General features: G+C 40.1%; 1 protein-coding gene across 1 annotated transcript in view; it reads left to right on the plus strand.

The window, feature by feature from the left end:
- The first annotated feature begins 269 nt into the window (after positions 1 to 269).
- eno4 (enolase 4) overlaps positions 270 to 18,327 on the plus strand; it is a 50,459-nt gene continuing 32,401 nt past the window's right edge. The window contains exons 1-3 of the mRNA XM_073482223.1: positions 270 to 437; positions 7,128 to 7,256; positions 8,623 to 8,807. Of these exons, the coding sequence (XP_073338324.1) occupies positions 270 to 437; positions 7,128 to 7,256; positions 8,623 to 8,807 (482 nt within the window). The remainder of the gene's footprint in view (positions 438 to 7,127; positions 7,257 to 8,622; positions 8,808 to 18,327) is intronic.

An 18,327-nucleotide genomic window follows, 5' to 3' on the forward strand; every position in this document is an offset into this window, starting at 1 on the left:
CAAGGGACAGTTACCAGCTATAATTAGGCTACTCATTAATTTATTTTTGCTTTGCAGATTTACAAAGCCGTAGGACATGGCAGCAAACATTCCAGAACCATCTGCCATGGACAATAAATAAATAAATGGAGAGGGCCATTATCTTTTCTGCTTTTATTTATTAATAGCCTCACTACACGTGAGCGCGCGGCGTCACTCTGATTTCCTGGGCGCTTGAACGGGCTGTTTCCGTGGTAACAGACAACACAGCGCGATGATAGCCGGACAATATGTCTTACCAAGGGTTTATTAGCCGTCTCTCTAAAGAGGAGCAGGAATTCTATGACATTAAAAATGCTGCTGCAGAGTTTTACAAGGTTAAAAGAGTCCCCCAGGAGATGGAGAGAGCGCTGAACGAGCTCTTTTTACACAAGCCGGAAGACGTCTACGGTTACCTGGTAGGAGTTTGTTTTCCTGCTGTACAGTTACCAGATGAGTCAACAGCTCGAGATATTTTACTGAGGTTTCTACATTACACTTAGTACACACAGTACACGCAGTACACACAGCCTCACTTTACTACTACTTTGCCAACTAGCTCCTGTCTAGTGTTGCCTTCAGGTGCTTGAAAAATGCGTGAGCCAGATGTTTCCTACTTCAAATGTATTGATCTCGTTTTGCCGTCATGGTTACAAAAGAGTGCAACGCTGCAACGCTGCAACGCTTACTGTGTCATCCAGATTTGAACCTGATCAGCTCCCTAACATTTCTTTATTCATTGGCTGAGCTTAGTTCTTAAATAACATTTGAACCTTATTAAGTGAGACTTCTCAAAATGGCCAACATTTACAAAAATGGAAAGTTGTCTTATTCTAACTCAGCCTGAAAAGTGGCAAAGAAAGCTAAAGCACACCAAAATAAAAATATAATAAAATAAAATAAAAAAATCCTTTATCCAGATATGAATAAACTCCATAACATTTCTCTTCATTGACTGAGCTTAGTTTTAAAAAGAAAAACAATACAGCTGTGGGAGCCTTCACACCACAACCATTACTTACAAAACTATAGGGTAGCTTATTAATTATATTATATATTATATTACAGTACTAAACTGGAATGGCACTCAGTAGAGCGTATACCTCCGCCAAGGCCCAAGAGTCTCCTTTCGTACTCACCCATAGATACCAGCCACCTGAATCGACTGGACACAATACACAGCAAAAATACAAACTGCAGCTTGTTCTTCATGTGCAGGTGTTTGTTAGACAGGAAACACAGTTTAAACTTTAAGGTTGGGGGTTCACAAAAAATCTATGGGAAATCTGATTACAGACACTTTGTTTCCAAGAAAAATTGATAATCAGGGTACCAGCAGCTGCATCTTATCCTGACTAATAGGCCCATGTGATATGAGATAAGATAAGATGTACCTTTATTGATCCCCCATAGGAGAAATTCATTTGATTAAATATGAGTGATTATGAAAATTATTTCAGGAATCAAACTCACACAAACCACTCAATTTTAAATGAGCAAAATAAACTCACAAAATGCCAAGAAATGAAATACTTTTACTTCAGTTTTCCTCACTAAACAGAAAAATACAACTGTGCACAGTCTGAATTCAAGTTTAACTTGTCATAAAACACACTTCATTCAAACTCAACATAAGTAAAACTCACCAACACAATCTGGTTTGTCTTTCCACAATGACCTCTGGTTTGGTCCAAATGAATCCTCAATTCACAGAGTAAGATTTGGTTCCTCTAGTTTTCAACTGCTGCATGCCTCCCCCGTCCCTGCCTGCTGTCTTGTCATCTCTGGAGTCATAGTCCTAGTCAGAGCTGCTGTAAATCACCTCCATACTGTATCCCCTGTGGTCAAACTGACCTCAGTCTGTCAAGGAGGCTATGTCCCAGTTCAGTGTCTAGCCGTGTTCACTCTAATGCCAAATCCAGTTGAGCTAAGCCCCATCGCTCATGATGGTGACTCCTCTTTTGATCCAAGGTCCCGATCCAGACAAACTGTCAAGGCCTCTGGCTCCACAGCTAACTGAGCCATAAGCTAATGAGCTAACAATTTAAAAAAATATGAAAATAATGTGAGGCGACCAGTCAAAATATTCATACAGGATCACATGAATTATTTATCAAAATATTAACATATTTAAACTTTTTTGATCAATAAAATATGATACATATATGAACTGAGATAGTTACCAATATTTAAAGCTCTCAAAGTAAAACGTTCACAGTTATTTTTTATCATTAAAATGTGTTTGCTTTTGCATGACTTGTTCAAATTTTTTACCTACATTTTAACGCTGCCATGTGATTTAAACTGCAAAATGTCTGAAAAACGTTTACAATACTTGCCATCATACTTATTGTTTTCTTCACTCCATTAAAAAAAATATGTTTAAAGAGAGCACCTTATGAGTTTCCACATTAATTTAAATTTTAACTGCTCTTAAACATAATTTATGTTTATAAATAATGCATATTTATGTTATGTAAAGGGATTCATGCTGAAAATACTTTTTCAAGGAAATTAATAAGCTATGAAGAAATCACTACAGACAGAAAATAAAAAAAATAAATTCAAAATTGTACAGTAAAATAACTCAGTGCTCATAATGATGTAATAATATCACAATATCAAACATTGAAATTTTACAAATAAAAGCATTAATCTTAATAAAATGAATATAATGTCAACCGTGTCATCCTGGACAATAGTTAACATTATGGGGTAAGTAAGGGATAATGCCCAACGGTCATTTTATCAGGAATTAGTGGAGAAAGTGGAGGCCAGAACCGTCCGATGCACTGCATTCATTCCTGATAATGGACACCTCAAAGGCCATTATCCCACTTAAAAAACAGAAAAAGAAAAAATAATTATAATTATATATAACATTCATTTATATTTTCATGCATTTTGCGATCAAAATCTTTTTTTTGATAAGCCACACCTGAAGGTTTGATATGAGATAAATGAGTCTGCTCAGCTCATTGAACCCTATGTGTCAGCTATTAGCCAGAAAGCTAACATAATGCTAGCAAGATTCAATGTCAATAACACTGTGTACAGTTGACAAACAGTAAATATATTTTCACGCTATGTATTACAATAAGACCAGCTAGTTAGCCAGCCATGTCATTGTATCCAAATCAATATAAACATTTTTCACAAACAAAAGATAGGCCATGTGTACTGTCAGCTGCAGCTTGACGCTGAATAGCAAGTGAGATGATTGCTTGATATGAGTAAGTTCTGATGGACAGTGTAGTGTTGTGGTGTTGGCGGGTAAGCGCACATAAACTCAGCCTGCAGAAATGTATGTTTGTGGGGGGGACCGGAAGTGACCTGCAGACGCAATGGTCGGAGGGCACTAGAGCTCCTACTAACTATCCCTCAATTTTGATATTTAGTCAGGTTTTTGATACAGGTGCTGACGACACTATCTGACCATAACCCGCTGTTGATGATGATAGATCTTAGTCACAGATTCAATAAAAAACCTAGATTGCGCTTTAATACGACACTTCTGCAGGATGAAGTATTTGTAGCACAATTTAGGAAAAGGATTACGGAATTCGTAGCCAATAATATAGGCACAGTAGATGATGCCTCGTATATATGGATGGCCACCAAGGGTTGTATTAGGGACTTTACATCCTCTTATGCATCTCACCTCAAAAAAGAGAGGAGCCGCAGGATCTGCGAGTTAGAAAGAAAGTGTCATATACTTGAGAAGCCGTTAAAGGGTAAATACGCTAAATCGGTGGAAAAAGAACTGAGGGGAGTCAGGGTGGAGCTTAATGATCTGTTGAGGAGGCGAGCGGAATTCATCAGGCACAGAGTCAGGCAGAGCTATTATTTTAACGGAAGCAAACCAAGCAGGTAATTGGCGCTGAAGCTTAAGCAAAGTGAATCCAGAGCATCAATCAAGACCATCAAAATGGCTAATAATAAATTTACATCTGACCCAAAAGAGATAAATGTCACGTTCCACTCTTTTTACAAGGAGTTGTATAAATCAACGCTTAATTTTGACTCAGAGAAATGTAAGCAATTTCTGAGCAATCTAGATTTGCCCACGTTAGGGGAGCAGGAAGCAACAGATCTGGGTCATCCCATATCCTTAAAGGAGCTGGAGGCTGCGCTTAGGATGACAAATAAAGGGAAATCGCTGGGCCCAGATGGCATACCGCCAGAGCTCTTGCTACACTTCTGGGATATTTTGGGGCCAGTTTTGTTGGGGTCGATCCGATCAGCGGTTGAAAAAGGCTCTTTCCCTGCTCCCACTAACGCCGCCCTGATTTCGCTAATCCCTAAAAAAGGGAAAGACAAAACTGATTGCTCCAATTACAGACCGATTTCGTTAATTGACTCAGACAAGAAGCTGTACTCTAAGGTGCTGGCGTTACGTTTGGAGAGATACATGGACAAACTAATTCATAATGATCAGACTGGCTTCATGAAAGGGCGACTAGCAGTGAACAATATCTGACGCCTAATACACGTAATTCATGAAACTCAACAAGTAAAGACTTCATGCGCGATACTGTCACTCGACGCCAAAAAGGCCTTTGACAGGCTCGATTGGCAGTATCTGTGGGTGGTCCTGGAGAGATTTGGCCTGGGGAGAGGGTTTGTCGTCATGATTTGTGTTTTATATGCTAACCCCACCGCCATGGTGTCCACGAACGGCTTACTCTCGAACCCCTTTCCCATCTTTCGTGAGACTCAACAGGGATGCGGCCTCTCGGCAAGTTTATTTATTCTCTCGTTAGAACCGCTAGCCCATCATCTGAAGGAGAACCAGGTCATTGCTCCTATTCGGATTAAAACCTTGTTGCATGCCATATCGGCCTTCGCTGATGACGTACTTATCTACTTATCGGATATCGAAAAGTCAATACCCTCTCGGTTAGCCACTTTTGAAGAGTTCAGGATGTTGTCCGGCTATAAGATCAACTGGACGAAGTCAGCTCTGATGCCCCTGAATGAACCCGCAAAAGCGGTAGTTTTGCCTTATGATATTCCCATTAAAACAGAGATCACGTACTTGGGCATCCAGATTCAGCCCTCACTGCATAATATAGTAAAAACAAATTATGAAAACATCTTTAAAGAGGTGGAACGTGACATAGCTGTATGGACTAAATTACTAGCCTCACTGCAAACAAGGATTGCCTCAACTTTGTTAGCATGATGATTCCGCTCCCTCCTCTGGCGGGATATTGGAAGAGCGTTGACTCTCTGCTACGAAAATATATCTGGAATAGTGGGCATCCCAAAATTAAACTCTCCACCTTACAGCGATCAAAGCGAGAGGGTGGGCTGGCCTTCCCAAATTTTATGAGGTACCATCAGGCCTTTCAGCTACGCGCGCTTCAGACATGGCTTGACCGCTCCTCTCAGGTAGCCTGGAGAGATATAGAAGATGCGCTAGTGCTTCCATACAAACTCGAAGGGGTCTTATTTTCTGGACTAACTATCAACCAATGCACGTTACACTTTGGGCCTGTTATTACAAATTCGATATGAAATTTCAAGGTTGAGAAGAGTCTGGGGGGGAAATGGAAATGGCATCTGAATACTCCACTTTGGGGGAACAAGAATTTTATCTCAGGGAATAAGCCGTTTGAATCAGCATCATGGTCCTCAAAGGGAGTGTACAATCTCGAAGATGTATTTGACCCAAGGAGTATGCTTAGCTTCCAGACATTGTGTTCTCTTTTTAATCTGCCAACGACATCTCGCTTTCTGTACCTCCGACTACGTTCGGCTCTTCGCGCCTATGGTGTGCGGACGAACGCTTAGCTGCAGACACATCCTGTCGTAGACTGGCTATCCACAACAAACACTAGAGGACTCGTATCAGTTGTGTATTCACGACTTCAAACACACACACAGAAAGAGCAACCCCTGGCCAAGGCATGGTCTGGAGACTTGGCCGTTGCGGAGGAGGACAAACTGGGAAAATGTCTGGGAGAACACATTCCACGTGTCCAAGAACCCCAACCACCAGTTGATTCACTATAAGTTGTGTCAGAAGGCCTATCTGACACCACTTTTGAGATATCATATGAAGCTGTCAACCAGCCCGAACTGTGACTTGTGCTCCCTGAACACACCGGGAACATTTAGGCATATGGTATGGGACTGCCCAGAGGTTTATGGCTTATGGAGGTAGGTAACAGTGACTTTATCTAATATGATTGATAAGCCTGTACCTCTGGAGCCAACTCTCCTTTTGCTCAATGATGATTCACATTTGGGGCTGAATGAGAAACAACGCAAGGTTTGGTTGGCTGGCTTGACGGCTGCCAAAAAACTGATAGTACAACGCTGGCTACCCCCTCACAAACTGTACGCTAGGAAATGGCTGGAATACTCTCAGGATGTGGTCATGTTAGAACTGTCTACAGCACGGGTGAACAAAGCCAAAAGTTCTACAATGGACTCATGGAAGAGAGCTGCTTCGGCTATAACAGGCCTGCTCAGTTCAGAATAAAGGCACTCAGTAGGATTGTAAGACACTAGACCGAGAGAGCAGGTGGGAGGGAGGGGGGATGCCGCCAGGGGGAGGGAGGGAGGGATATGTTAAAAATGTTTGCACTGTTCGACCTTGTCATGTGAAATCATAATCTCAATAAAACAGTTGTTCACAAAAAAAAAGAAATGTATGTTTGTGTGTGTGTGTTTGTGTCTTGAGTGTGGTAAGCTAGTGAAAGGTTTTGCTTATAGGGTTGATCACTCACCAAAGTTCAAAATGTCTGAAAAATATTGTAATTTAACTGCATTGCATTATAAGTGACTTAAAATTGCTTCAGATCATTTGGTAAATGAGGAGTTTAACATACTTCTTGTACTTTGTCCCTGAATGTAATGGTGAATATGTGTACATTCAGGTAAATGTTTATGTTTAGCAGTTTTTAAAACATCTCCATGTGAATGTCAATTACTCTGCAAATTACTATCACAAGGTGCTTTTTAATCAAGGGCATGAGTTCTGAAACTATCATTTGATGATGTCACTCCAGCTCAAAGGGTGAAAGAATCACATAACTTTAAATGCTGAAAAGGTCAGGAGAAAATGTACTAATTTTTTTAACCATTAACTGTCACTTTAGGCAAATTACTTTGCAAACCTCTCTGCACCACCAAGGATCAGCAGACTTCAGGGAAGGGAGGTTTTTGATGCTGGAGGACAACTATCCATTGAGACAGAGGTGTTCTGTATCATCTGCAACAAGGAAAAGGTAAAATTCATGAGGCACATTCTGCCTTTATGACTGCAGACACAAAATTTCCAGGTAAAATTCAGAACTGGTCCAATACAACAGATGTTGATCTGTCGATGTTCTGTGTCTTTCTGAACTTCTTGCACTGTGGCTGACAAAAGCTTATGTGACAGAATCTGGATATTGGGTTCGGTGTATGCACGCGAGTATGCAAGAGTAAAGACTGAACAAATAAAGGTTAAACAAAAGAGATGTGATTTATTAGTGCCTTGCCTTCCTCTTCAAGCATGCAGTACTGGGATCTGATGTAAAGAGGCAGCTGGAGAAGGAACCAATCAGACCATGACCCTTGACCCTTGCCATTTCAGATTTTACATTATCACAAAAGCCAGAAAGCATGAACCGAGGTAATTGTGAGGTCACTGAGGGCAGACTCCTAGGGCTGAGCCAATAGGCAAGCATCAACGCTTCTACTCAATAGTTATAGTTAGTACTATAACCAATTAGTCATTGTCAGGAGGAAGAGGCTAGTTCCTTAGTCCCATAGATAAATAATAATCTTATCAGATCAGTCATTGTGGTGGCCAAGTGCTCAAAGTCGCACACATTAATCATTTAGTCAGCATGCAATCTAAGTACTTTCTTGCATGTCCGCTCACCTCACCTAATTTCCTGTCATACATTATTGTATAGTGTCAAAGACAAACAGTGACATAAAAATTATCATAAAAGTCTTCAATTGATGCTAAGACAGAAATTAGTGTCTCCATGATTTATTGTCCTGTTGGGCAAATTACCCAAAGAAAGAAAAGTATTTTCTTAAAGTTACACTCAGGATCCAAAGGCAGTCAATCCAGTACAACCCAAAAAAGGAGGTACATTTTTAATAATTTCTTTTAACAAAGAATCAGGCTTTTGTTTTTATCCAGTTAGCTGGACACAGCTGTGCTGTAGGATTATGGAGGAGCCCATTGTCAGTCTTCAGCATTAACAGTAATGTGTCATGACTGGAAAAAGCAGTGCAAGTGGTCTGTGAACAGAAGACGGTGGAGAGAGAAGGATGTTGTGGATGAGGAGAGCTGACATGAAGGTAGCAGATATTAAATAGTGCACCTCCACCCGCCAACCACACAGCTGCAGGTCAGGTGGAGGTGACTGTGTCCGTAGCGAGGCAGCGGTGATTCAGTTTATCAGCCCTAGGTTTAGGCTTTTTTGAAGGCATATGTGAATAAATGCAAACTCAAACCTGCTCCAGCACAAACATGCACCTAGGTAAAAACTGGAGCATAAGTGTGTGCACAGTATTTGTGTAGAGTTCAGGAGGATGTTGACAACTGGGGGCTGTAAGGATTCTGAAGAATTTTTTCCCTCTCTTGGTGTTCAGAGCATGTCCTCAGCTGCCATCTCCAGCCATTTAGGGCCTAAGGAGACTTCACTGGACTGGAAAGCTAAAAGTCAGGAGAGAGCTGAACATGTGATGACTGCTGTCCAGTGGATCAGTGAACCTCTGAACAACATGCTGAAGGGCCAAAACCCCTGTAACCAATCAGAAGTCGACCGTATACTCAGGTAGTGTACAAATGTTTTTCAGGTAACTATGGTGTGTTTCATATCTGGAGGGGTGTTGGAATGAAAAAAGCTGAAGCTTTTGGAGTGACATTTACTTAAAAAAAGCTAGGCAAGTTTTTCCACACAGAAAGTGCTTGTAATCTTTACTCAGGCTATTTCTAAGTAATATTTACTTACTAGAACCACTTATTTTTCATGAAAAATACACAAGTAAATTGCACTGGCAATACTTACCTGATAGATTGTAACTTTCACTCAGATTACCATTGCATCTAATTACAAAACCCAAGTAAACGTTGCTGATGTTTCTTTGTGTTTCTTACTCATCTTTTCTTTGTTATATTCTATGTAATTATTAAGTAATATTTATTATGAATGTATTAGTTAATATTAATTGAATTAAGTAAATATTTTTACTATTCTATTAAATAATAATTCAATATTTTCCAAAAACAAATATTTGCAGCTTAAGGGATGTTTGAAAGACACTTTTATTTCACATTTGAAATAGCATAGATATATTTAAAATATCTACATAACATTATAACCACAAACACATGGCCATAGAACTTCTTGCTAGCAAATTTCAAAACAGTGCATATATACATATATATAGAGTACATACATCAAGGGAGTTCAGAGACCGTTAAAAAGCTCAAAAGTAAAGCAGTGTAGAATTTGAAAAATTAAATGCGGAATGACAAAGCACCAACTGACTTTAGGACTGATATTCCAGCATACAAACGAATACAGTGTTACAGTTGACTTTTCCCTTCCAATTCTGTAATTCCATCAATTGGGCTCTATTACAAACTTCAAAAGATTGAAGCTTTCACTTCCTCATGGATTTTATAGGCAGAAGTTGATTGAGGAGGAATTAATAAAATCCTCAAAGATTCAACCAATCAGATAGCTGGCCTTAGCAGGGAAAAAAAACATGCTATTCAAAAACTCAGCGTGCACTGTCCCCTTTCTTCTAATCAACTTTCAGAACAGTAAAGAATACATACATCAACTCTGTCCATTAACAGTTGCAATCACTACCTTTGCGAGCATTCTCAGGATGTTCAGGACAGAAAGAACTTATATAAAACTGAGCAACATTTGAAATCACTGTCAGAAAACCGACACAAAATGCAAACAAATTGTTTGTGCTGTACAAAAGCACATAACACTGGCGCTTTAAGTTTCTTGTGGAGAGACTGGACCTTTGCTAACATTCTCAGGATGATCAGAACAAAAAGAGCTTATATAAAACTGACCAACACTTGAAATCACTGACACAAAATGTAAACAAATTGTGCTGCACAAAAGCACAAATAACACTGGTGCTTTAAGTTTCTTGTGGAGAGACTGGACATTTGCTGACATTCTCAGGATGATCAGGACAAAAAGAGCTTATATAAAACTGACCAACACTTGAAATCACTGTCAGAATCACTGACAAAATGTAAAGAGATTGTTTGTGCTGGACAAAAGCACAAATAACACTAGAACACTCACGCTACAAGTTTCTTGTGGAGAGACTGGACCTTTGCTGACATTTTAAGGATGTCAAACTCAAGAAACAGCTTCTGAAATACTTCAAACGTATATTTCAGTTTCAAGTTGACAGCATAGATGACACCCATGAGCAGGAGGCAAGCGTTTGTCACAGTTCCGCAGTCCTCCAGAACTTCTGTCCCCTAAATGATGACTGACACGTACACGGGATCTTGGTTTTCCTTTGCCACATTGGGGTGGATGATGGTGATCTTCATCATGCAATTACTGCAGTCCTCTTTCACTGCTTCTTGGCTGACGTCCTGTGAAAACAAATAAGCCACAATTAGAAATAACTAAGGCCTGGACTACACAAATACAATATATTCCTAAACGCACATTTTTCTGTCCAATTGGGCCTCTCAACCACACGAACACGGCGATTTCACCCACATAAACGGAGATATTTTTAAACGGATAAAAAAGTGGAGAAATAAAAAAATATCCGATTGAGTGGATCCGTGTAGCGATGTTAAACGGAGCTGGTGTTGACGCGATGACGTCAAGCGCCTAGCAACAAGCCGTTCGCACATGCGCATTGAAGCAAAACGGTTGTCAACAACAATGGCCGACATGTACCGGGCTATCTATGTGTGCTTTGCACTTTTAGGTCTCATCTCAGCTCTACACATTAACGTAACGTTGTTGCAACAACTCCACTTCATCGTCGGTCCACACAAAAGATTCTATTTTCGTTTTCTTTGCCATAACTTCTTACCCTAACTGCCGCCGTTTGACTGCTTCTTCTCAATCAATCAATCAAAATTTATTTGTAGAGCGCTTTTCATACATGGTAATGTAGCTCAAAGTGCTTTACAAAAATTAAAAACAGCAGCAGCAACAATTTAAACAACAGCCCCCCCACCACCCCCCCTCCACACACACACGCACGCACACACACACACACACATACACAGCCACAGCCACACCCAGCTACTTAAAAACCCAACAGGAAAAAATAAAAAAGTGAGTAATAATAAATAACTAAATAGTGATAAATGAAACAGGGCACTAACAACAGGTATTGCGGAACTGAGGAAACGCTATCATCGATGTATTTCACTGAGGAGACACTAGAGGCAGTAAAATAAATAAAATAAAGATAAAATAATAAAACTCTAAAACTAACTAAGAATGATAAAATACTAAAAGAGGTTTAAAAGTCTATAACTGCTTATAAGCGAAGAAATAAAATTCAACCAATCATAATCAACCAATCATAAATGAATAGAACGTGAATAGATAAATCAAATAAAACCAGGTTTAAACAGGATAAAAACCAATAAATACATAAATAGAATTCAGCTAAAAGCCAGCCTAAAAAGGAAGGTCTTAAGGTTGCTCTTAAAAGTATCAACATTCTCCAGTGCCCTGGGAGGCTGTTCCACAAACGTGGACCGCGGTATTGAAAGGTGGCCTCGCCGTGAGTTTTTGTTCTCACTTTTGGAATGGTTAAAAGGTTGTGACCAGAGGACCTGAGGGTTCTGGAGGGTTCATACGATAAAAGCAAATCTGATAAATAAGTTGGGCCAAGGCCATTAAGAGCTTTAAAAACTAATAAAATAATCTTAAAATCAATCCTGAAGCAGACAGGTAGCCAGTGCAGAGACTTTAAAATGGGTGTGATGTGTGCTGTCTTTCTGGTCTTAGTCAACACCCGTGCTGCAGAGTTTTGGAGTAGTTGTAATTGAGTCAAGTTCTTTTTTGGGAGACCAGAAAGTAGAGCGTTGCAATAATCAATGCGGCTGGTGATAAAAGCATGCATTAATGTCTCTGTACTGGCTTTGGAAAGGAATGGTCTCACTCTGGCAATGTTTTTTAGATGATAAAAAGCTGTCTTAGTTATGTTTCTGATGTGTGGGTTAAAACTGAGGTCTGAATCAAAAATAACTCCAAGGTTTTTTACTTGGTTAGTTGGTTGTAATGCCAGGGCGTTCAATTTTATATTAATCATCTGTCTTTGAGCTTCAGAACCAATAAATAAGACCTCGGTTTTGTCCTGATTGAGCTGAAGAAAATGTTTTGCCATCCATGACTTGATATCTAAAATACAGTTAAAAAGGGCATCAAATGGCCCTGGGTCATCAGGAGACATGGCGATATACAGCTGTGTGTCATCAGCATAACTGTGGAAGTTTATGCCGTGCTTCCTGATAACATTCCCAAGTGGCAGCATGTATAGGTTAAAAAGTGTTGGACCTAAAATTGAGCCTTGGGGGACACCACAGGTAATTTTGTAGCTCTTTGATGAGAGAATCTTTTTCTGGACTGTTTGACTGCGCATGCTCATAACGTTCTTCTTCTGTGGTATTTTACATTTTGCTAATCGCCACCTATCGACCGGGCATGGCATTGCAGGCTTCAGAGGCGATCGTTTTCAGTTTTGCCTCTTCGTATGGACAGACATATTTCTGTGGTGTGGACAGAGTTTTTTTTTAAAACGAGGACGAAAATATCCGCTTAAAAAAATATCCATATACGTGTAGTCCAGGCCTAAGAATAGATTCCAAGTAAAAGAAAAGGTTAAGAGAAAAAAAAATTGAAAATAAAAACAAAGAGGTATACTCATCCAGACTGAGAGGGGTCAACGCCCATGACCACAGGGAGTGCCGCCACAGTGGCCACCTTGGCCCGGGCAGACAGGAGGCTCCACACAGAGGTGCAGAGCCCTCCAGCCACCCAGGCTGGAGCTGTCCATGGGACAGCACCCGTGTTGGTAGACCAGAACTACTCCCAGTGTGGAAGGTCCCCATGGGGGAAACACTGGAGCTGAAAACTGAGGGATTAAATCAGTAAAATAGGTTATAAAAGGTATAAATTAAATTAAATAAAATAATTTCATAAAATGAAGTTAATAAGTGATCATTAAATAGTCAGAAAAACAGAGACAAAAGGCAAGTTAAAGTTTAAGATAGATAAGATAAAGATTAAATATGATTTTAAAAAAAAGGGTAAGAGCATAAAAAGAATTTAAGAAATCAGTTAAAAGTCTGATTAAAATATGCATCTTGAGTCTCTTTTAAAAAACATCACAAGTGTAGAGAATCTTTGACCTTCAATATAATATCACAAGTGAAGACCAGATTATAAGGCTAGACAATCATTTTAATATGGTCATGATGATCATCAGATACCTGATAGTCTTTGATCAGCTCCTCTCCACTCTCTCCAAGATACTCAACTAAGCAACGGATGATAATGTCCCTTCTGCCATCGACATGATGCTATTAAACACAAAAAGAAAATTTATTGCAGAGAATACATAACACAACATATGTAACATACATACATAACAGCACATACAGATGTAAACAGAAAGTTGCCCATGGGGAATGTAAGCCTGCAACTGCATTCTAACGTTGTGAAGTGTGCAACTTAACATGAATTTCTTAACAATGTGTGTTGAGACAAGAGTCAATGTCTAGTGCATGTCGTAATCTGTGGGTCCAGAAACTCTGTCTCTGCCCAGTGAGGGAAGTTTTCTGCCTCATCACTGGACCTGCAAATGAATTTTTCGCAACATAACAGTACCTCCTATCACAAAATGAACCAGGCAAGGACAGGAATTCCCACACACTTTTTTTGGGAAATGATTGTATTGGAGTCTATGGGCAGTAGGAAGTGATCTTATTACACTCAGAGGGTCACTTTGAAAATTCTGTAAATCTCTCTGCTTTTGAGCACATATTAAGGGAGAGATGACAGGTTTGTATACACTTGTGGAGAAAATCATGTGCATAAATTGTTAATTGTGGCCACAGTGACAGGATAAGGAGAACAGTTTCAGGCCAACACAGACACTGATCAGATTAAATAAAAGAGTGATACATTCTCAGTGTGTATGACCTCATCATTAGATTATGTAATTAAAATAATTTGAAATTTTACCTCATTCAGTGAGTCCAACATTGGTTTTATTTTGGTCCCTGTAGTCCCGCCCTTCCTCCGAAATATCTCCAGGAGTTTGGTGGTGTACCTGTCCAATCTGGACAAAAAGGTTTGCTCCAGATGCATCGTGGTTATTCGTTTAAACTCCTCTTTGATCTGAAATGAGAGATAAAAACACAAAATCATGTTAAAGATGACTCATGAGATCTCACATACACTTAGTTGCTGCATGAAAAAGAACTGGATTTACCTGATTTTCACAGAACAGAGAAGGCCATCTCTCCAAGAGGTCTTGGAGTGCGGGGCAATCCTTGACAACCTCTGTTCTTCTCATAGCGAAAGACTTCTCCATTTTCTCATTAATTGCCCTCTCATTGTTCTTCTTCTTTATTTCCTTCAGCAAATCTAGTCTCTCCTTCTCTAAGGTTTCCTCAGTTTCACCAAATGGCAGTGGTGGCAGATAGTTGACTTCAGCTTTTTTTGGCCTTTTAAAGCATTTAAGTGAACCCTCTTCACTGGAGCATCGTCTCTTCAGTGTGTTCACCTCGGGCTCTGGAATGGCTAATTGGCGACCTCTTAACTTTGCCCTGTAGTTGCCCATTTTATACTTTATCCTCTGTTGCCAACCATATAGGCCATTAAAAGACCCTGGCTCTTTGAGGCATGGGTATTTTTCTACCAAGGCTTCAGCAACAGCTAAAATCTGGACACCAGTTGGATATGCTGTGAAGCCAAATATAGTCTCTGCGAGCTTCTCAAGAATGCTACTAGTTACTCTTGGGTTGTTCAAAAGTGTGCCAACATTTTCATAAGCTTGCTTTTCTGCTTCCAGTGCAAGGTCTACATCATAAGAAAAGACTGTCGACTTCTGACATGTCCACAGGAGTGAGACTCAAGATCACTGGTTCAGTTTTTACTACTTTGAGGTTAGCTTTATCTTGTACTTCCTCAATCGAGGTCAAAGTGAAGAACTGACCATCGAAATCCATGTCCTGGTACATAACAGTGAATGGTCCTGTAGTATCAAATGTCTCTCGAAGAACATCAGTGAGGTCCTGAAGTGTGCTTGGGATGCCCGCAGGTAAAAGTAGTTTGCGGACATCATCCTCCCCAAAAATGATCCGCAGTTTCGCTGAGGGTGCCATATCAACAGGAAGAAGCTGCAACAACGGAGAAGAGAAATACACAGAGACATTTATTCACAAGCTTCTCTCCTCATACTTAAAAGGATAGGCAAATGTGGTGCTTCAAAGTTGTCAGGCGTCTTCCTGCAAGGGTGTATGGAGCCAAAGGATAAAAATCTTTAAGCTCTCTTTGCTCAAGTAACTGCACACTCCCTGTGTTCTCCAGCTCATAACTCCTCAGGTGTTCATTGTACCGTGTATGTTGTTGTCTCACAAAAAAAGTCAGTTTGTTACAAATCACCATTATCTGCAACACTTGAGAAAAGTAAGGCAGTCCTGCAGTGGAACCACAACACAACAACATTCCTACTGCATAGTTGGTGCCTAAACTGCACACATTATTGGCAACATGCACAGCCGTAACAGCAGGGAATCTGCATTTCACCAGGTCTTTTAGATCATCCTTAAGCACATCTAAAGAGACCTCTGTTGTTTTTGTGACTGCAAGTGATGGTTTGACAGCATGTGATGGATGGTATGCAACCATGAGCTGGTGCTTATTTGCAAGGGACAGCAAGACATTCCTGAAACAACCAGTGTGTCTGACAACCTTCTTGAAAAAGCTGTGTTTGGCCTCGAATCTCATTGTCCAGAGGGCAGCTAGGGGGCCAAATTCCCGAATGAGCTGAGGATAGTGCTCAAGGAAATGGTGCTTGGGAATGAGCTTATGTTGGGGGAAAACATCAAGGAATCTGCTTCGGTGTTCTGAAATGATGCTGTCAAGATAGCAAATGCTTTCTTCTGTATGGACTGGAGACATGACAAGGTCCACAATGTCTTTCAGTGTCATCAGCATCTGCCATACAGGCTCTTGTTCGGGTACTTTTAAACCTATAATCAGAGGCAAAAGATGTAATAAGCACCAATTTTCATGTGCGTTGCCCCCTACTGATTTTCGAGTCGAAAAGTTAGCAGGAATGAGATGAGGGCGATTTGTTTTATCACTCCACTTGTATGGGAAATTGCAAATGGCATCATTCAGTTCCATGAGAGAAAAATATTTTTTCTTGATCAAGTTATCAAATGCCAAAGCCAGTTCCACTGGAACAATGCCCTCCAGCAGATCATGTAAAACATCTGGAGGGTAACCAGATGTCACATGAAAATGTTCAAGTTTTTCTGACAATGCACACTGTTTTTTTACACCATAACAAGAAGTGTGATCTGGACTAGAAACAGCTGTCTGTACATGCAGTGTATGCTGATCTTTGGTTCTTTGATGAAAAGACCCAGATCTCACTTAATTGAACTGAAACTTGGATCCCTCCCCAACACAAAACCGGCAGACGTATGACCCTGCAAAGCTTTCGACAAATCAGTGCACCCCCAAATTATCTGCCACCACGCTGACCACAGTCCCTTTAATGGCTTTCCCTAACACTGGAACTAAAAGACCATCTTTCTCCAAGCTTTGGATATCTGTTAACAGTGGCTCTAAAACTCGCTGGAATCCAAACTGCTTGGTGTCTTCAGTCTTACACAGACTTGCAAGGTAGATTGATGTCAATGTGGAACGTAACTGCACTGGAATGTTTCCCAACACCCAACAGACAGCTGTGACTTTGTGCTTTTTTCGAGATGTCCCAAGAGGATTACATACCTCAAAGTCATCAATGTACAGGATGAGACTCCCTCTGTTCTCCTCTACAGAGAAAAACTCTTTTTTTTGATAGTGAGGTCCATCACGAAATGTCTGGTACTTAAAGTCATTTTCAGATTTGTTTTCACCTTCAAATGTGTTTTCTTGAAAAGACTTACTTAGGACCTGCACCAAGGAGGGCAATATTGGGACATACTGGAAGGTTTTGCCCTCTTTTTTATCAAGTATGTGTTCTTCTGGTTCAACAACTGAAAAATGCTTCTTCATGAATTCTCTTCTCCTGTATGAAGTTGTGAAAGGCCCACCTGTCCCCAAGGCAGTACTTATAATATAGGGTGTGTCTCATAAATATGTTTCACTAAATCTGAGATAATGGCTGGATCCAGATCACAATTATGGCTTTTCAAGGTGGACACCACCACATCTCTTAAAAGTGGACCAGATGCAGAGATGGATATAAACTGAAGCTCATCTACTGTTTCATCAATGCATTTGTTTGGGACATTGAACATGCTTTCCAACTTTAAAAAGAGATGGCCAAATTTCTCCGTTATATCTTGAGACAACTCCTGTGGTTCCCCATCCCAAAGCTCTAAGCTCTCTTCCACACAGGTCTCATCCTGAGCAAACATGGGTTCATAAGGTTGGCTTTTTAATACTTCAGTTTTAAAATCCTCAAGGGTGTGTGACTGGTGTTTTCTGTGTCTATGTGTAGCAAAGGTGGAATAAATATTTGTACTGAAGTTGCAGTTTTTGAAGACACATGCAACTGCTTCAAACTTCCTTACGTGGCTGCCATGATGCTCAAAATACTGTTTCTCTGAATCAAAAAACCAGAGCAGCAAAGTAGACAAGTAAATGAAAGAGGTCCACTTTGTGTGACCATCTCCACATGGTGTCGAGACAAATAGGTCTGAAGGGCATTAAATGTTTTATACGAGCAAGGGCAATCAGTGTGAAGACAAGGGACTGACTGGCTGCGACCACCATTTTCATGCATTAGTCTGTAGTGTTTTAACAATCCCAACCTCTTCTCTGACTCAAAGCCACATATCTTATACATCCATCTCATGTTGTGGCACCTGAAACATACAAATTAAACATCTCAAAATTAAACCAAACTGCCACACATAAAGAAATTATGTGACAAGTTAAACCTAATCATTACTAATTTGATCTTACCTTGTGTCAGCCGTGGAGTCCAAATTAGCAGTCAGAAGGTCCTATGTTCTGTAAAAAAAAAAAAAAAAGTGTTATCTATATGCTTTTCACTTAATTACTACTACTACTCTACTAACTCAAGGAT

This window comes from Pagrus major, chromosome 15 (assembly GCF_040436345.1).
Source record: "Pagrus major chromosome 15, Pma_NU_1.0".
Classification (NCBI taxonomy): Eukaryota; Metazoa; Chordata; class Actinopteri; order Spariformes; family Sparidae; genus Pagrus; species Pagrus major.